This window comes from Phocoena phocoena, chromosome 20, assembly GCF_963924675.1.
Source record: "Phocoena phocoena chromosome 20, mPhoPho1.1, whole genome shotgun sequence".
NCBI classification, from domain to species: Eukaryota; Metazoa; Chordata; class Mammalia; order Artiodactyla; family Phocoenidae; genus Phocoena; species Phocoena phocoena.
The window spans coordinates 9,989,758-10,007,090 of record NC_089238.1 but is presented as its reverse complement, the minus strand read 5'-3'; the positions used below and the strand labels follow the sequence as shown (position 1 = coordinate 10,007,090).

The window sequence follows — 17,333 nt, the reverse complement described above, 5'->3', positions numbered from 1 at the left end:
CAGCTGACCCCAGATATCCTTTATGCCTGTTTCTTTTCTTGTCTGTTTGTTTAAAATCCAGTCCAGGATCACGTGCTGCCTTTAGTTGACAGGTGCTGCTATGGTCTGAATGTTTGTGTCCCCCACCCTCCAATTCATATATTGAAACCCTAACCCAGAAGGTGATGGGGAAGGTCCCTTCCACCACGTGAGGTCACAGTGACACAGTCTGCACCCAAAAGAGGCCCTCACCAGAACCCAATCGTGCTGTCGCCCTGGTCTTGGGCTTCCAGCCTCCAGAACTGTCAAGAAATAAATTTCTGTTGTGTATACGCCACCCAGTTCATGGTATTTTGTCACAGCAGCCCAAACAGAGGAAGACAGGTGTCTTTGGTATCTTTTGACTTGGGTTCATTCCTCAGTCTGTCTTTGCATTTCAGGACAGGGACATTCGTGGAGGACAGGAAAGGCGTTTTGTAGAATGTCCCACATTCCGAATTTATTGGCTGTTTCCAGATTAGATGAGGTGATTCATTTTGGTGGGAATACCCCAGCGGTGGTGCTGTGGCCCTCTAGGCATCTCACATCATGGCCATGGAGTGGCAGTTTAATATCTGATGCTGAGTCGGAGCCCGTGGTGAAGGTGGTGTATTAGTCAGCTCGGGCTGCCGTAACAAAGTACCACAGACTGCGTGCCTTGAACCACAGGAAGTTACTGTCTCACAGTTCTGGAGGCTGGAAGTCCAAAACCGAGCTATTAGCAGGGCTGGTTTCCTCTGAGGCCTCTCTCCTGGGCTTGCAGACGGCTGCCTTCTCGCTGTGTCCTCACTTGGTCTTTCCTCTGTGTCAGCACTGGTGTGTCCAGTGTCCACAGTGTTAGCACACTCTTTGTGTGTCCAAATTACCTCTTCTTATAAGGCCATGAGGAGACTGGATTAGGACCCACCCTAAGGCCTCATTAATTGACTCACCTCTTTAAAGGCTCTATCTCCAAATACAGTCACATTCTGAGGTACTGGGAGCTAGAGCTACAACATATGAATTTTGGGGGTATGCAGTTTAGCCCATAACAGGGAGTGACCACCATTGAAAAGGTATAGCTTTCCCTTTGTAATTAGTACATTACCTGTGGGGTGATATTTTGAGGCTGTGTTTTCCCCAACTTTTTATTTCTAAGTCTTTCCAGGCAGTTATTCTAGCTTTGTGTTGGTTTTGATTTCAGAGAGTTAGAACAGTAAATGTCCAACAATAGGGGGTGACCTGACTCCGAATTTCGATTTAGTATTTTCATCCCCATCTTTTAGAGGAGGAAACTGAGGCTCAGAGAGTGTCAGTTACTTGCACAAGGGTACACAGCAGATTCATTGTAGTGATTACTGCCATTTACTAAGTGCTCTCGTGTGCCAGGTACTTAGTACCTATTTTACAGATAAGGATGGTAAGACCAGAGAGGTTTATCACCAGGTAGAGCCTGGTTTGGTACCAGTTCTGACTGACTTCAAGGCCTAACGTCTATCCACAATCTCGCATGACATCTCAAAGACGAAAAGCTTTCGTGACTTCCCTGGCGGTCGAGCGGTTAAGACTCCGAGCTTCCACTGCAGGAGCCGCGGGTTCTATTCTTGGTCAGGGAGCTAAGATCCCACATGCTGCATAGTGCAGCCAAAAAAAAAGGATGAAAAGCTTTCAGCCTTGCAGAAATCTTGCTTTTCAGAATCTCCTAATGTTACATCAGGGAGCTGGTTAAACTAATGGTTTTAACCCATCTGACTCAATGAAATTTGTCTACTCAATATAAATTGTCTACTCATAATCATCCCTGAAATCCATAATGCCCCAACTTTAGTATGAAGGAGAAATAAAAGGGAAATTATACAGCCTATACAAGCACATTTATTTCAGTATGTAAATGCTTGGGCAGAGCCTCAGGGAAATGAAAACAAAGTAGCAGTTGCTTTGGATTTCATTAATACAGCAGCATGAATGCAGCCCGACTCAGCGTGGGGACTTGGCGACTTAAATGCCACAAGTCCAGCGTGGCCATAGGTGACAGGATTTTCCAAAATGGTGAACAGTTGGGAATTCCCTGGCAGTCCAGTGGCACAGCAAAAAAAAAAAAGGCCACCAAAGTAGTGAACAATTCTGAGTTCAAATGAAACCAGTCTTCTCTCAATTAACATGGTGATTGCAGTCCTTGAAAATTCAGTGTATTTGAAAGTTATGGGAAAAAATACTGTACATGTAAAATGGAAGGAGGTTCTGGCTTCTGACCAGTTAAAACAGGTTTGTCACTGATGTGAATGTTGGCGGGACATTCAGAGGTCTTGCAGGACTTGTGTGGGACTGTCCTGGTATTGCAGGCTGTGTAGCATCTGTGGCCCTGTACTGCCTGCTGTGGGTCCCGATCCCAGTGTCAACCAGAATTGTCCTCAGTATCCCAAACGCCCCCTAGAGGGCAGTACTCCCTCACTGAGACGCACCTGTTCATTGTATTTTATAGGCACAGGCTTTACACATTCGGAGCAGGCTTTTGTGGTTCTTTCATGCCAGTTAGGGCCCTGTGAGTGACGCAGGAAAGCCAAGCGGCCACGTGGGTCTGGGTCCTGTCTCAAGGGGATAGTTTCTATCTGCTGCCCCACGTGACTGCTGAGTAGAAGTCCAGCCCCAGTTGCCATAACTTCTCTTTTAAAAAAGAGAATCTGGAAATCTGGAATAACGTGATGTCTCATACTTTTAAAATGTAAGCTCCAGATTTTCCCCAACTTTTAAAAAACATTATTTTATTGAAGTATAGTTGGTTTACAATGTTGTGTTAATCTCTGCTGTACAGCAAAGTGATTCAGTTATACATATATATATATATATATATATATTCTATTTCATGTTCTTTTCCATCATGGTTTATCACAGGGTATTGAATAGAGTTCTCTGATATACAGTAGGACCTTGTTGTTTATCCATCCTATATATGAGATTGCATCTGCTGACCCCAGACTCCAAGTCCTTCCCTCCCCCACCCTGCCCCAACTTTTTATTCTGAAAAAAAAAAAATCCTTTAAATCTTTTGTTTTCTAGGTTTTTTGTTTGTTTGTTTCATTGAGGTATAACTGATATACAAACAATGCATGTATTTAATGTACACATTTTGATGAGTTTAGATGAAAAAAATTTTAATCTCCAGAAAAATTAAGAGTACCATAAGCACCTGTGTACCCTTCACCTATACGTACCAGTTGACATTTGGCCCCACTCGCTGTATCTGTCACTCTCTCTCCATACACACAAACACACACATACACGCATGCACAGCGCTCACACACACACAAATACACATTGTGTTTTTTGCGGACCCATTTGCAGATAAGTTGTAAATATCATGTTATTTCACCTCTACATACTTCAATGGGCATCTCCTAAAAATAAGCTCCTGCATGTCTAGGACACTCATTACCATCCCTAGGAAAATTAGTAATATTCCATAATATCATCTAATATACAGTCCATACTTAAATTTCCCAATTGTCCCCCAAATGTGTGTTTTATAATTGTTCCCCCCCCAATCCAGGATCCAATCAAGGATCCTATGTTGCATTTGGTTATCGTGTCTCTGTAGCCTCTCTCCTCTTTTTTTTTTTTTTTGAAATTGAGTTATATTTTATCAAATCTTAAGTGTATAGCTCTAGGAATTTTGACATATATATATATATATATACACTGTGTAACTACCAGCCAGGTCAAAATACATTTTTTGTTCTCTTTTAACCCAAAGTATGACACCCGTATTTTTATTGTCTTTCATGTCTGACCAGATTACCACAGTTTGGGCTTTTCTGATGTTTCCTCCTGATTAGATTCCAGTGATGCACTTCTGAAGGGGCTGTCATAGAAGTGACGTGTTCTTCCCAGTACATCCAATCAGGGGATGCCTGTGTTACTTTGGCCCTGTAGTGGTGACGCTGACCTTGATCATATGGTTAAGGTGGTGTCTACCTGGTCTCTCCACAATCAGTATGTTATCTGTGGGCTGTACTTGGAGACCTTGTGTGCATGCAATGTTTTTAAAGTCGAGTGGCGAGAGAAGGCACATCTGTGGGGCAGCTCTCATGTTATGAGGCCCCCAGGTTGGAAGCCTCCGGTTTAGGATCCTGGAGGGGTCTTCGTCGGGGGAGAGGGGAGGGGCGGGGAGCTACCAAAGGAGGCTTGGATGGGTGCAGGTGTTTGCAAAGGGACCCCAAGAGCACCTGTCTTCCTGCAGCTCCGGGATTGTGGAGGGCTGCGGGAGGTGGAGGTGACCGCGTGCCTGGTGTGGAAGGACTGGCCTCACCGCGTTCACCCTCACAGTCTCGTGGGGAAAGACTGCACGGACGGTGTCTGCAGGGTGCGGCTCCGGCCTCATGTCAGCCCCCGGCACAGGTACCTGAGCCCTGTCCCCTCACCCTTGGTCACGGAGATTTTGAGGGGCTGAGGATCACCCCAGAAAACCTTAGGAGCAGAGGCAGCTTAGCCAGACTCTCCCCACTGCATTTCCTAGATGGGGAAACTGAGGCCTGGGGGCCGTGGAGGGTCTTACCTGGGCCTGGAACCCTGCCGCACACACATTAACACGAATTATATTTATCCCCATTTTGTAGAGGAGGAAACTGAGGCTCAGAGAGGCGAAAGAGCCCAGATAGCCAATGGCAGAGCTGGAATTTGACTGCAGACCTGACTTGGCTGCAAGTCCCATTCTTTCTTTCGCTTTATAATTTATATGTTTTTAATTAAAAAATGTAAAGGTTCAGAAAGGGTGTGCAGTGAAAAATAAATTTCCTTCCATCTTTGGTCCTCTGGCCACCAGTGCCCCTCTCTGGAGGCAGCTAAAGATATGCTATGCATTTATATTTTTTTCCTTCCCTTATGAATGGTAGCAGACATTTGCACCTTGTTTTTATGTTCCAGTACATCTTAGAGATAATTCCCATCAGTACATTTAGAGCTGTCCTGTCCTTTTTATTGACTGCATAGTATTCCAATGTATGGATGCACACAAAATTAATTAAGTCCCTATGAATGGGCACCCACAATGGTTCCAATCTCTGTTGCTCTATCCCTAACTGTGCTTCAGTGAACAGCTTCACATATATACTCTTTCTTCTGCAGGATGAATTACTAAAAATGAAATTGCTGGCCCCAAGTTTGTGCATTTATACTTTTAGTGATTTATAAACTTAGCGAAAATGTCAGCTCCATGAAAGCAGGGATTTTATCTCTTTTGTTCCCTGCTGTATCCCCCAGTGCCTAGCACAGTCCCTGGCACACAGTAGGTGCTCAAGAAATATTGGTAGAATGAATGAATACTGCCATGTTGTCCTCCAATATGTGATTGCTGGGGCAATTTACAGTCCCGCCAGCCATGGGTGAGAGTGCCTGATTCTCCACAATATCACCGGCAAAGGGTATGGTCAGATGTTTTGATCTCTGCTGTTTTGATGAGTTTTTTAAAAAATTGGCATCACATTGCTGTTTAATTTGCAGTTTTCTTATTATAAGTGAGGTCAACAGGTGCTTTCCTGTGGTAAAGATAAGTTCTCTCAAGAATTCTCCACACCCCTGAAAGGTTTGAACCCCAGTCCCCTCCCAATGCTGGGACCCCTGGGCCTGGGGGGCCTCAGCCTCTGAGACTGTGAGCCCTGAGACAGCATCTACCAGAGCCGTCCTGTGGGTTAGGGCTACACCTGCCCCCTCAGGATTACCCCCCTTGCCCCCTTCCCCCCGACTCAGCTTTAACAACCTGGGCATCCAGTGTGTGAGGAAGAAGGAGATCGAGGCAGCCATTGAGCGGAAGATTCAGCTGGGCATCGACCCCTACAATGGTGAGTCCCCACGCCTAGCCTCAGCATCCTGTCCTCTCAGACCCCTCGCCCCCTCTGCCACCCCTGTCCCCTCGCCTTCTCCAGTATCCACCATCACCACAGCCCCGTCCCTTCCCTGTCCCCCATCCCCCCACCAGGGTCTCCACCCCCCACACTCAGCCTTCCCATATCTCTCCCGCAGCTGGGTCCCTGAAGAACCATCAGGAGGTGGACATGAATGTCGTGAGGATTTGCTTCCAGGCCTCATACAGGGACCAGCAAGGACAGATGCGCCGGATGGACCCTGTGCTCTCTGAGCCCGTCTACGACAAGAGTGAGTCGAGGGTGCTGTTCCATTAGGGTTGTCTTTGGCTGCAGGTACCAGAAAGCCCCGCATACAATGGCATGAACAAACAGGGAGTTCTTTTTTTTTTTTCCTCAGTTATTAAGGCTGTTCCTGTTGATTCAGCTGCTCAGCTGTATCAGGGTGCTGGTTCAGCAGCTCTGTGAATCTCTTGGGCTTTCCCTCATGGTCATGAACTGGCTGCCGCAGCTCCAGACATCATGTCTGTGTTCAAGGCATGATGGGCAGTGACACCCTGTGTGGTGTGCAGGCTGTACACTGCCCAATTCTAAGGGTCAGCATTTACTAGGTAGCCTCTGGGAATGGGGCTTTCTGGTGTTGCAGAATGCACTACCAGTACAACTATACTAGGTAGCCCTTGAGAAGAGGCAGCATGAGTAATAATCTCTCTCTCTTTCATAGAGAAAATAATATATTCCTCAGAATCACCCTGGTAGACATCTCCTTATGTCTCATTGGCCAGAACTTGGTCCCACGGCCACCCTTAGTTGCAAGAGAATCTGAGAAAGCAAGTATCTAGGTTTTTCATCCTCTGTAGAGGGGTACAGGTATGGAAGAGAAGATTGGGAATGGCTGTGAGATTTTAGCCAGCCTACAGTGACTGCCACAAGCATCAAAATGGGCAGGGATATTAACTCAATCAGGACTTTTATGGGTGCAAGGGATAGAATCCCAACTCAAATAAGGAAAAAAAGAAGAATTTGTTCCATTAACTAAAACTATCCAGAGGTAGCACGGTGCTTCAGGTCTGGCTGCATCCAGGTTCTCAGTGATGTCGTTAGGGATCTCTTTCCATCTCTTAGCCATGCTTCCTTTATGTTAGAGTCACTCTTGGCAGGGCCCTCCCATGCAGGGGCAAAATAACTGTACGTAGCTCTAGTCTTACATCCTACCAGCATGACACTTCTCCCCTGCTCCCAAAGAGAGATTCTCTTACTCAGCATTTTTGCTCAAAGTCCCAGGGCTGTCTCTCATTGGCCTAGTTTTAGTCATGTCCTCCTCTCTGACTAATCAGCTGTAGCCAGAAGGAGGCGATGCTCTGATTGGCCAGGTCTAGGGCAAATGATCACTGCTGAGCTGGGAGTGGGCTCCGCCCTACCCAATCCCCATGACTGAGGTGGGGGGTGGTTCCTTAAAGGAAAACTGGGGGGGGGCTGTTAACAAAAGAAGGGCCAGGACTGCTAGACTGGCAAAACAACATGTGTCCACTACAAGTTTCAGGCCATTAGCCCTCATCTAAGACTCATCCCTGACTCCTGACCCCACCAACCCCTCCCTGAGGTCTGAGGGTCTCCCTTTTGGGCAGACACTCACCGGACCTCAGCACGGAGGACTCATGATCGTCCATTAACCCCTCCTGCCTGGGCATCTTCTTTTTCCACCTGGACCACAGGTTCCAGAAGGATCAGGCACCCTGGCTTCTCCATTTCCCACCTCTCCACACCCCAGGGTGGGCACCCATGGGGTACCTGGTAAGGGTTTGATGACTGAATTCTCGTTTTTTCTGTGTGCCCCTTCCTCTCCTCTTTCCCAGAGTCCACAAACACGTCAGAGCTGCGGATTTGCCGAATCAACAAGGAGAGCGGGCCGTGCACGGGTGGCGAGGAGCTCTACCTGCTGTGCGACAAGGTGCAGAAAGGTGAGGGGCCTGGGGCAGCGAGTGGGTGGAGTGGGGTCTGCCGGCTTGCAGGGGCAGCTGGGGAGCCCGGAGGATGAGAGGGTGAAGAAGAGCCAGTTAACCAGGGGAGCCGAGTGGAAGGGTCCAGAGCTTTGGTTGTGGAGGCAGACAGAAATAGCCCATTGATTCATTCACTCACTGAGTCACTCGCTCACCTGCTCACTCATTCATGAACAAAGAAGGAGGCACAAACAAACAGTGCTGGCCTGCGCTGGGTACCTGGCAGGCCTTGCCATCATGAGCTCCGGGGGGGACTCTGGTATTAAAATCGTGGAGGTGCATAAATAAATGCTTTATGACAGTTGGATCAGGGCTACGAATGGAGAAAATGGACGATGTTTCCACATCTGTTCAAATGTCAAAACCTTTTTCCAAATAGGGTTTTTGGGTTTTTTTGTTGGTTTTTGTTGGTTTTAAAAAAATTTTTTTTTGGCCCGCGCCCCCGGCATTGGAAGGGCGGAGTCTTAACCATTGGACCAATTAAAAACAGGATTTTTTTAAAAAGAAAAAACAGCCCAGGATTGCCTGGGGGGAGAGCTTTCTCTTTTTTCTTTTTTTAATATTTATTTATTTATTTGGCTGCGCTGGGTCTTAGTTGCAGCACGTGGGATCTTCGTTGCTGCATGCGGGATCTTTTTTTTTTTTTTTTAATTCCACATTTATTTATTTAAATTTTATTTATTTTTGGCTGCCTTGGGTCTTCGTTGCTGCGCGTGAGCTTTCTCTAGTTGTGGCGAGCGGGGGCTACTCTTCATTGCGGTGCCCACGGGCTTCTCATTGCGGTGACTTCTCTTGTAGAGCATGGGCTCTAGGCACGCAGGCTTCCGTAGCTGCAGCACGTGGGCTCAGTAGTTGTGTCTAGCGGGCTCTAGAGCGCAGACTCAGTAGTTATGGCACACGGGCTTAGTTGCTCCGCGGCATGCGGGATCTTCCCGGACCAGGGCTCGAACCCGTGTCCTCTGCGTTGGCAGGCGGATCCTCAACCACGGTGCCATCAGGGAAGCCTATCTTGCTCTTATTAAGTGCCAAACTCTGTCCTAAGCACTTTGTATACGTCATTTATTCAATCATCTAATTGCCTAACAGTTCTATGAGGTAGATTCTCTTATTCCCCGTTTACAGATGAGGAAACGGAGGCACAGAAAGATTAAGTAACTTGCTCAAGGTCACAGAGGTAGTCAGGTAGAGACAGGATTTGAATCCAGGTGGTCTGTGCTTCTGGGAGGAAAAATAAAAAATAAAGAAAGGGAGTTGAAAAAAAATCAGGAAGGTGGTGAAAAAGTAGTATCTGGAGATAGATAATGCTGAGGAAGGGGATAGAGAGAGATGGCTGGAGGTGTTGTGGGGCGCAGTTTGACTTAGTGGGGCCAGGGAGGACCGCTCTCAGGAGGTGGGTGACACTGGAGCCACAAAGAATCTGTGTGGCCATGTGAGGAAGAGTGTTCCAGCAGAGGGAACGGCAAGTGCAAAGGTCCTGTGGTAGGAGCAGGCCTAGTTGTTGGAGGAACAGTGAGGCCAATGGGGCAGGAGGGCAGTGAGAGGGGAGGAGGGTAGGAGAACATGCTACAGCCTCAAGAATCCCCGCACAATCGTTTCTTAGGTTGTATGGTTATATAGTTAACATCTATCTCCATCCCCACCCTCCCGCCACTGGGTTGTCTGGGCAGGACCTGGGAGCATCCTGGTGAGCAGCTGTGTCCCCAGAACCACCCAGTCTAGGGCCAAGCACACATGAGGTTCTCAGGGAAAAAAAACCCAAAAACCTTTTTTTTTTTTTTTCCTGATTCTCTCTCTCTCTCTCTTTTATTTTTCTTTTTTTCTGCAAGGTTTACTCTTAAAACAAAACATTTTAAAGTGTATACTTTATTGATATTTAGTACATTCCCAAGGTTGTGCCACCACCACTCTCTAGTTCCGGAACACTTTCATCACCCCAGAAAGAAACCCAGTACTCATTAGGCAGTGACTTCCTATTCCCCTCTCTTCCAGCCTCTGGCATCCACCAATCTATTTTCTGTCTCTATGGATTTACCTATTTTGGACATTTTATATAATAGAATCATAAAATATGTGGCCTTTTATGTCTGGATTCTTTTACTTAGCGTAATGTTACGAAGGTTCATCCATGCTGTAGCAGGTATCAGTGCTTTGTTCCTTTTTATGGCTAACATTCCGTATATGGATATATCCCATTTTGTTTATCCATTCATCAGTTAATGGGCATTTGGGTTACTTTCACCTCTTGGTTATTATGAATAGTGTTGTTTTCAACACTTCTGTGTAAGTTTTTGTTTGAACACCTGTGTTCAATGCTTTTGGATATGTACCCAGGAGTGGGAGGTTCTTATAAGATTTTGAATGAATGAGCAAATGGTTATTGGGTGGCTCCTCTGTGCTGGGTTCTGTGGTAGGCAGTGCTGGGACACAGCAGTGACAGAGAAAGGCCCAGCCTCTGCCCTCACACGGCTCTCAGTTCAGAGGGAGGTAGGGAAAGAAAGACAAATTACAAATGTGAGTAATGCTGAGAGGGAAGAAGACAAAGTGCTGAGATTGAACAACAGGAAGTCCAGACATGGTCCGGGCATCTGGGAAGGCTTCCCAGAGGAGGTGATATTTGAGCTGAAATCTGAGGAATGCCAAGGAGGCTGTTAGGAGTCTGGGAATTGGGGTCTGACCCCAATTGATTCGAGGTGCATGTGAGTCCTGTTCCGTTACTCACTCACTCACTGATCTCGGGCAGGTGACTTCACCACGCTAAGCCTGTTTCCTCATCCCTAAAATGAGCTGGTGTTAGGATGAGATGGGATCCCACGCACCTAAAATCTACACTACAGAGAGTTAGCATTTACTGAGGATTTCCTGAGTGCCAGACCTGGAGTTAGTATTTTGCATAATACTAATAAAAACGATCATACTTAACATGGACTGAGCACCTATTATGTTAAGCCCTCTTCTAAGTCCTTTTCTTGGAGTGACTCATTTAATCCTCCTAACAACTCTTGTGAGGTGAGTACTATGACTTTCCCTCTTGAAGGTGAAGAAACTAGGCCCAGAGATATCAGTAACTTCCTCAAGCTGTAGCAGCTGGTGGTGAAGAGCTCTAGCCTGCCTGGGTCCCCATCTTGGCTCCACCACTTGCTGACTCTGTGACCTTGGACAAGTGACTTAACCTCCCTGTGCCTTTGCTTTCCCCTCAATATAATGGACTTCCTAAAGGTAGTTTTTTCATAGGATTGTTATGTGTCTTAGAGGAAAACCATGTCTGTCCAACACATATAAAGCCTCAGTATATGGAATGAGTGTGATGAGAGGCAATGCAATAAGACAAGAAAAAGAAATAGTAGGCAGAGTAGCATACTGAATCCCGACTATTCTGCTACCAGCTGTATGACCTTGGGTTAGTCTCTTAAACCCTCCAAGCCTCGGTTTCCCCATCTATGAAGTGGGTGTCTAGAAAAGAGTTAACATAGCAGGTCTGAGACTGTTAGCGTTTGGAAGCCCAGCTTACAAGGTTGACCCGTGGCTGGCTTTTGGGAACTTTGAGAGGGCTCCTACCATTCCCTGACTGTTAAGAGTGGCTCACTGTACCTAAACCGTACAAACAATATGGTTTGTGCGGATCATTTGCTTTCCTTCTGGGAGTCTGGAATTTTGATATGTGCCAGTTAGAGGGAGCCTACTTGACCAACTCCCAGTAAAAACCCTGGGCAGTAAGTCTCTAATGTGCTTCCTTGGTAGAAGCATTTCATGTGTGTTGCCACTGGGGGCAGCAGTGTGCGGTGTGCATGTTCTGTGTGAGTCCCCTGGGGAGAACTCTTGGAAGTTGGCACCTGGTTTCCTCTGGACTTCGCTCCAGGCACACCTTTCCTCTTAACTGCGTGTGCATCTGTCTTTTTGCTGTAATAAATCATAGCCACCATGAGTACAACTATATGATGAGTCCTGTGAGTCCCCTTAGTGAATCACTGAATCTGATCGTGGTCTTGGGGGCCCCTGATAAGGTGGAAATATTAAGTCTACCTGCCTTTTGGATTGTTAAAGGATTAGATGAGTGTGTGTGTGTGTGTGTGTGTGTGTGCGCGCGTGCGTGTGTGTGTGCGTGCATGCGTGTGTGTGTATGTCAGCGACTGGCACACGGTAGGTGCTTAACAGAAAGTTAGCTGCCACTATGATTAGTTTTATTATGACTAGTTTTGTTCTTAGAAATATTGGTGTTGATTCTGGGGGAGGCTGAGTGAGTTGGGTCTCTGGTGGACCAGTGTCCTGGCTCAGCTGACACCTGCACTTTCCTGCCAGAGGATATATCGGTGGTATTCAGCAGAGCCTCCTGGGAAGGCCGGGCTGACTTCTCCCAGGCCGACGTGCACCGCCAGATTGCCATTGTGTTCAAGACACCACCCTACGAGGACCTGGAGATTGTTGAACCTGTGACAGTGAATGTCTTCCTGCAGCGGCTTACTGATGGGGTCTGCAGTGAGCCTCTGCCCTTCACATACCTGCCTCGGGACCATGGTAACCAAGGCCACCCAGGGTGACCCACCGCCCCAGAGACTAGGTCTTTGGTCTTGCTTGGGGTGACCCAAAGGGGAAAGGGGAAGAGGCAGAAGTAGAATGCAGGCTCAGAGTTGCACAGACTGGGGTTCAAATCCTGGTCTGCTGCTTACTGGCTGTGCGATCTTGGCTTCTCCTAGCCTCAGACTCCTCCTGTGCAAAATGGAAATAATAATAGTACCCATTTTATGACATTTTGGGACTATTTAATCATTCCTCCCCTCAGCACGCCTGCTCATGCCTGGCCCTCGCTGGGTAGTGCTGGGAACGTAGCAGTGACTGAGACAGCCCCAGCCCTACCCTATGAGGCTCATAGTCTTGTGGGGAGAGGGGGCACAGATCCATTCCCATACGGTGACAACCAGAGTGGGCAGGGCTGGGATTGGAATTGCTTACAGAACTTGGATTGCCCAGAGTGGGGCACCTGACCCAGCCTTAGGGTTCAGGGAGAACTTCCTAAAGGAGGGGATGGCTGACCTGAGGATGGGAGGATGACTAAGCAATTCTCCAGGGAAGTGGTAAGAGTTGAGGAAGAGTGTTTTAAGCAGCGGGAACAGCAAGTGCAAAGGCCCTGAGGCAGCATAGTGCCTGGGACGTTCCAGTGTAGCTAGAAGTGGATTTGGGTTTTATTCTGATTAAGATGTGGACATCTATTTGCATTGTTTGGGCAAAAACCAGAACAGCATAACAACTTCCCAAATGGTCTCTATAATTAATTCTTAATTAATTCTTATTTTTAATGGATTATTTTGTATGCCTCTGGTATCTCCTAAACAGACAGCTACGGTGTGGACAAGAAGCGGAAACGGGGGCTGCCCGATGTCCTTGGGGAGCTGAATAGCTCTGGTGTGTTCACTCTGCCCCTTTTCACATCCCTCTCCAGGTTACTGGGAGGGGATGACTGACCCCACTGCCCTGGCCCACCCCAGGTTGGGGAGGAGGGGCTGTTGGGATCCAGGGGTCCTCATCTCTGTCTTCCCTCAGACCCCCATGGCATCGAAAGCAAACGGCGGAGGAAAAAGCCGGCCTTCCTTGATCACTTCCTGCCCGGCCACAGCTCAGGTGGGTCCTGGCTCAGTGCAAGCCCCTGCCCGCAAGGTGGGCCGAGGGTGAGCTGCATCCCTGCTTTTCTGGCCTTTTCAGGTCCCCCAGAGGCTCCTACTAGGGCAGTGCCTTACCACTTAGCCAGCAACATAAAGTGGAAAGAATAGTGGTTCTGGACACGGTCTGGAGGCTCTGCTCTCCGCTGGGCCATTTACCTGCTGTGTGACCTTCACCAAGTTGCTCTACCTCTCAGAGCTTCAGGGCTCCTCTGAAAAGTCTCACCACATACCTACCTCATTGACCTTTTAAAATTTAATGTACTTATTTTTACAGACACTATATAATCACATAACTGCTTCGTGTGTGCTTACTCACTTAATCTGGGTAATCACCCTGGGGGGGGGGGTGGGTGCTGTCATCTCCCCCCACACCCCACCACCATTTTACTGGTGAAGAACTTGAGGCCCAAAGAGGCGATGTCTCTTGCCTAAGGTCACACAGCCAGTCTGAGGTGGAGTGGGGAGCTGCACCTGGGCATAGGTTCAGATTAGTGATGACATGTGAAACCAGTAGTAGGGAGTAGACGGTGGCTAAATGGGGGTGGTGTCAGAGCCAGCCAGCCTTGAATTCAGCCACCCTCTGGCCTCTTCTACCGCGGCCTTCGTCTCAACTCACATGCCAGCCTCCAGTTCCCATGAATTCTAACCCTGTCTGGCTGCCATCCAACGCCCTCCCACTCGCTGACCACTAGCTCTACGAATGCTGTCCCCAACACCCCAGCTACCCCACGGCGCCCAGCTCCCAGCGACCACTCCAGCCAGTCCCACCCTGAAGGTTTCAGTTATCACCTGTTGTCCCCGCAACCCACTGTAACCAATGCCCAACAGCTCTGCCCCTAGAAACCCCCAATCCTAGTCTATTTCATCAACCTTCGATTCCCAATCCCCAAAGCCTCTCCTTATCAGCCACCTGTCGTTCATCCACTTGTTCTACCACCCCGATTTCCCAGTGTCTAAAGTTCCCCTCTCTCATCCTTGTGGCAAAGCTGCCCTGGCACTAGAGTGTGGTGGTTAGGAGCATGGCCTCTGGAATCAGACTGGGTTTGAATTTGAGGACACGGTTTAGCCACTGTATGACCTCTTTGGGCCTCAGTTTACTTAACTTGCAGATGGAGACCCTCCCTCTTAGGGTTCCTTCCAGAATTTAGTGAGGTCACCTCACACAGTTATTTAGCACAGTGGCTGACATAGAGTTGGTGCCCAGGAGATGTTAGGAACTTGCCAGAAAGCAGGAATGCCACCTGCATTTGTTTAACTGCATTCATAGCAAAACCCCAAATAACAGGAGCTTCAATAGGATAGAACATTATTTCCCCTCTCACATAAACACAGTCCAGACGTAGGTGGTCCATGGATGGTTTGGTGGCTGCATGATCACCAGAGACCCAAGCTCCTGCCATTTTCAGCTCATAGTTTCCACCTCATGGTCCAAGGTGGCTGCTGCAGCTGCAGCCATCACGCCCACATTTCAGCCAGCAGCACTTAGTCACATCAAGCTACAAGGGAGGCTGGGAAATAAGAGTTCCAGCAGTGCAGCGTCTCTTTCTGAGACAAGCGTAGTCAGCCTTTGCTGGTGAGGTTTGTCTTATCTCAAAAAGAGAGACTCTCCCACAGTGACACTTACCATTTTACTGTACAATTTTGGGGCTTGTGACTTCTCCCTTGGGTCTCCCATGGTGTGGATGTTTCACTTTACGGGTTGTCTTTATTTGGGGGGGGGGCTTTGGAGCCTCCTCTTCTTCCTCATTCTTGGGGAAAACTCCCTAGCACTACAGGAGCATGGTTTCAACCCTGCTTCTGCAATTCACCTGTGGAGGGCAAGTTATTTTGCCTGTTTGCTTATTAAATGAGAATGATCCTATTTTTAGTTTTTTGAGGAACCTCCAAACTGCTTCCCACAGTGGCTGTACCAATTTACACTTCTACCAACAGTGTAGGAGGGTTCCCTTTTCCCTACATCCTTGCCAACATTTGTTATTCGTGTCTTTCTGATGATAGTCATCCTGACAGGTATGAGGTGCTATCTCATTGTGGTTTTAATTTGCATTTCTCTAATGATTAACGATGTTGAGCATCTTTTCATGTGCCTTTTGGCCAACTGTAATGTCTTCTTTGGCAAAATGTCTGTTCAGGTCTTCTGCCCATTTTTTAATTTTAATTTTTGATGTTGAGTTGTATGAACTGTTTATATTTTGGATATTAACCCTTTATCAGTCATATCATTTGCAAATACCATATGACCCAGTAATTCCACTCCAGGTATATATTTTTAAAAAAATGAAAACACTAATTTGAAAAGATACATGCACCCCAGTGTTCATAGAAGCATTATTTACATTAGCCAAGAAATGGAAACAAGTGTCCATCAGTAAATAAATGGATAAAGAAGATGTGGTACATATACACAATGAAATACTACTCAGCCATAAAAAAAAAAAAAAGAAAATTTGCCACTTGTAGCAACATGGATGGACTTGGACGACATAAGCTTAGTGACAGAGAAAGACAAGTACTGTATGATACCACTTACATGTGGAATCTTAAAAAAGAAAAAAGCTAGTGAATATAACAAAAAAGAAACAGACTCACAGATACAGAGAACAAACTAGTGGTTACCGTAGGGAGAGGAAAGGGAGGAGGGACAAGATAGGGGCAGGGGATTAAGAGGTACAAACTACTATGTATAAAATGAATAAGCTATAAGGACATATTGTACAGCACAGGGAATATAGCCAATATTTTATAATAACTATATGTGGAGTATAACCTTAAAAAATCGTGAATTACTATGTTGTACACCTGGAACATATAATACTGTACATCAACAAAATTATTGTAACAAAAAATTACCAAAAAATTGTAATTATTTTGTAATTACAAATATTTTGTAACTTTGTAATTTGTAATTTAAAAAATTATTGTAACAACAACAAAAAAAGGGAGATAGAGAACGGTGATAGTCCCTACTCAGAGTTTCTTCTTGGCATTATAAGAGGCCACACCGATAAAGCATTTAGCAACAGAGGGGGCATTTGAGTTAGGGCCTGGCCAGAGGTCGACCCTAAAAGCCCACCATACTTTCTTCTTTCTTCTCATCCCTGCAGGCCTGTTCCTCCCGCCATCAGCACTGTTGCCAGACACAGACTTCTTCCCGGGCACCGTATCCCTCCCAGGCCTGGAGCCCCCCTGCGAGCCGGACCTCCTGGACGACGGCTTTGCCTACGACCCCGCTGCCCCCACGCTTTTCACCATGCTGGACATGCTGCCCCCAGCGCCACCACTCACCAGCGCTGTCGCGGGCAATGGGGGTGCAGGGGCCGCGGTCGGGGAGCCCCCCGGCACCGAGCCGCTGACGCTGGACTCGTACCAGTCCCCGGGCCCCGGGGACGGAGGCACTGCCAGCCTCGTGGGCAGCAACATGTTCCCCAATCAGTACCGCGAGGCGGGCTTTGGGGGCAGCCTCCTGTCCCCGGGGCCTGAGGCCACGTAGCCCCCGCGGCGCTGGAGGAGAGGCGCTGGGTGGGGAGGGAGGTGGAAGGGGCTGTGCGAACCCAACCAGGATATCTAGCACCCCCCATACCCTTGGGCGGCCCTTGGTCAGTCTTCCGACGTTCTCATCCTTCTGAATCGGACATCTTCAGCGCTGGCGAGAAACTCCGTAGCATCGGTTTCCCCTGAGCCCATTTTACAAGTGAGAAAACTGAGTCTGGAGAGGAAAAGGGGCTTGCTTGGCTCTCAAGCGCTCGGTTGTTAAAGCTGCTGCCTCAGCCCTCACAAGCGGGGGCACCTTCTCCAGGCGGATTCTGTTGTGTACATATGGGAGGAGG

The 17,333-nt window shown here is 47.6% G+C and overlaps 1 protein-coding gene across 1 annotated transcript in view; it reads left to right on the top strand.

Moving 5' to 3' along the window:
• Positions 1 to 16,996, top strand: part of RELB (RELB proto-oncogene, NF-kB subunit) — a 28,689-nt gene extending 11,693 nt beyond the window's left edge. Inside the window, exons 6-13 of the mRNA XM_065898295.1 lie at positions 4,235 to 4,392; positions 5,740 to 5,831; positions 6,013 to 6,144; positions 7,709 to 7,813; positions 12,149 to 12,364; positions 13,181 to 13,249; positions 13,388 to 13,465; positions 16,611 to 16,996. Coding sequence (XP_065754367.1) covers positions 4,235 to 4,392; positions 5,740 to 5,831; positions 6,013 to 6,144; positions 7,709 to 7,813; positions 12,149 to 12,364; positions 13,181 to 13,249; positions 13,388 to 13,465; positions 16,611 to 16,996 — 1,236 coding nt within the window. The remainder of the gene's footprint in view (positions 1 to 4,234; positions 4,393 to 5,739; positions 5,832 to 6,012; positions 6,145 to 7,708; positions 7,814 to 12,148; positions 12,365 to 13,180; positions 13,250 to 13,387; positions 13,466 to 16,610) is intronic.
• The last annotated feature ends 337 nt before the right edge of the window (positions 16,997 to 17,333 follow it).